At 37.8% G+C, this 2,687-nt stretch overlaps 1 protein-coding gene across 1 annotated transcript in view; it reads right to left on the reverse strand.

Moving 5' to 3' along the window:
• Positions 1-1,875: 1,875 nt before the first annotated feature.
• The window catches only part of SRI (sorcin), a gene marked incomplete at its 5' end in the record, with an annotated part of 7,162 nt that continues 6,350 nt past the window's right edge, over positions 1,876-2,687 (reverse strand). The window contains one exon of the mRNA XM_010168178.1: positions 1,876-2,136. Within this exon, the coding sequence (XP_010166480.1) occupies positions 2,110-2,136 (27 nt within the window). The remainder of the gene's footprint in view (positions 2,137-2,687) is intronic.

Consider the following 2,687-nt stretch of genomic DNA (forward strand, 5'->3'; position numbering starts at 1 on the left):
TGTTCCCTCCCAGCCTCTTACCCACCCTCAGCCTCCTCACCCGGGTTGCAGAGAGAGAAAAACAGGGACATTGACGCTGTGCAAGTACTGCCAGCAATAGCTAAACCAGACTGTTTTAGTCACCAATCTTAAAACACAGTGCCCTACCTACGGGCTGCTATAACAAAATTTAATTCCATCCCAGCCAAACCCAGTACAAGACCAGAAACACCAGAAGTATGAGAGAAACGTTGTGTGGGTAACAAACATTTTGGTAAAGATGCCTCACACTTTTTTAGGGTAAAGTTAACAGTATAAGGATGAATACTGTATTTATGCAAAATGGGCTAATCAAAACCCTACAGGAAGAATAGCCTTTGCTTCTTTCTTACTCAGTTTACTAACTTTCATCAGCTGTCAAAACGCTGAACTACAGCAGAACTGATGTTGGCTACTTCAGTCAGACAAACCTCTATGGACTTGGTCAATATGTTAGAAATGCTTTCTGTGGCATTCCATCTCTGCTTCCCAACTTTTATGTGCAACAGGACAGTGTGCAATTACCAAAATATGGAAATATAATCATGTCTATGCCTTTAAAATTCATTTTTTGAGGGCAAAAAGAGGAACAAGCTTCTGAACTGAAACTAGAAGCAATACGCAAAGGATTCTGAACTTGTTCCTTCTTTAGGTGAGACCAGCCAGCTTTGAATTTACAGCCCAGAAACTAGATCTAGATTTTACAGCATTCTTAGCAAGCTAGGGTATAAAATAGTATCTTCAAGCAAGATTTCTGCTCTGAGGATTATTCCTGTTGTTTGTCCACTGACATACACATGTATCTATCTATATACACATGCATAGTATTGCTTTTATTCCTTAGTGCAAAGGCTCCGCCCCAAAAGTGCTCTAAACCACCAATATAAGAAATATACTCCTTTTAACATTCTTCTGTCATTCTTTGCATTTACAAGGCTAGCAAAAAATCTATCACTCCTCTGTGGTAGGACGTGATGAAAATTAATGGAAGTTTCATTAACTTCTTAATTGGAAAAAAGTTTCAACTACCCCCACAGAGTTACACTGTTCCCTCTTCCTGTACAGTGTCAATCTTCTGCTCCAAAAAACCCCCCAAAACCCCACCAAATAACCCCCCACCCTTTTTTTTTCCTGAAAAATCTCAGGCAAAAAAGTCTTGCCATTCTGTATCTGCTTTCACATAAATGCCACAGCATTGGTAATTACTGCCACAATCTGAAATAGTAATCTGGCAATTTTTCCAAGTGGGGTTTGGCCCTGTTATGTTAGTTGGCATATGGAAGCAGGAAAGGCTACTTCTTAGGGTTTAAACTGGAGGAGACAGTGATGTACATGTAAGTGAAGTCTGGCAGCTTAGAATTTAATTGTTAAAGGGAAAGTTAATGTATAAACTGACACTGAATAGTTTTTGTATGTTTAAAAGTGTTTTATACAGTGACACAAACAGAGCAAGAATCTTACTGGAACAAAAGCCCCCTGTACAAAAGCACACTGCTAGAAGAGTTCTCTGCTATGTTTTGTCACATCCCTGAAGTTCTAACAGGTAGTCTGACGCTCAGTGCATGGTGGCACAGACTTCACCGTGGAAACAGCTAGCTGTCAATATATGCAACTTTAACTTACTGATGTTCTAACAGACCAGCGTAAAATGATAATTCCAAAAGCTCTTTCAGTTTGTACATGTGTCTTAGGCTGTCAAACACAAAAGAGTATGTATCATCTTATGTCATACACACGATACTGTTTAAGACAGAAAAAGTTGCACTCCAGGAATTGGTTTTAGTGAATCACAGGAAAAAAGTAAACACACTACAGAAAAACTTATTATCTGCATAATTGGAGTTATACATAGTGAATTGCAAATTTATGAAAATAAAAACATCTTTAATAGTCACAGATTGAAAGTTAAAGACAACAGTACGTGAATAGTTATTGGTCATTGTCAAAACTAAAAAAATGCAAGTGTGCAAAGCACTATCTTCATAAAATACGCAATTTCCAGTACTGAGATACATAGTTGTTGGAAGATTTGGCAAAGCAAAACAGACTGGAATGTTAATTGTGATCATCCACAACTTCCTTCCTTTTGATTTAGATGCTCATAACACACTGTATGAACTGAAAAAAGAATAACCACTTATTAGATGTATGGTAAGAGAACAAGTTTTCACTTTTTCCTCCTAGAATACCCATTGTCACTACCTTCTTCTGTAAACAAATTCAGTCCATGAACAACAAAGCTTTAGAGCTAAATATGAAAACTAGCTAACAGTTAATTAAAATAAAGCATATCCTTAATAATAACAACAAAAAACCCAGGAATAGTTGAATCTAGTGTTCTCTTTTTCCTGCACACATGTGGCCAGGAAGCCAAGATCTACAAGCCTGACTGAATATAATCTGTGTCTGTCCCCACCACACCTCCCCCAACCTTTCCTAGGAAAAATGCCTACCAAGCCTTAAAACAAAAGATGAAAAAAAAAGTCACAGAAAGTGATGTTAGCAAGCAACATAGCCTCTTAGATCTTATTGAACCACGCTGGTAAAGTCCAGACAAAAATGCATGACGACATTTTATAGAACTCTATCAAATATATGAAAACTTTTTGAGACAATACTCAACAAACCCTAGAACCTTTGTGCCCTCAGGTACTGCCGTAAGTGTAGGG

Source organism: Antrostomus carolinensis, unplaced genomic scaffold, assembly GCF_000700745.2.
Source record: "Antrostomus carolinensis isolate BGI_N321 unplaced genomic scaffold, ASM70074v2 scaffold22475, whole genome shotgun sequence".
Taxonomy (NCBI): Eukaryota; Metazoa; Chordata; class Aves; order Caprimulgiformes; family Caprimulgidae; genus Antrostomus; species Antrostomus carolinensis.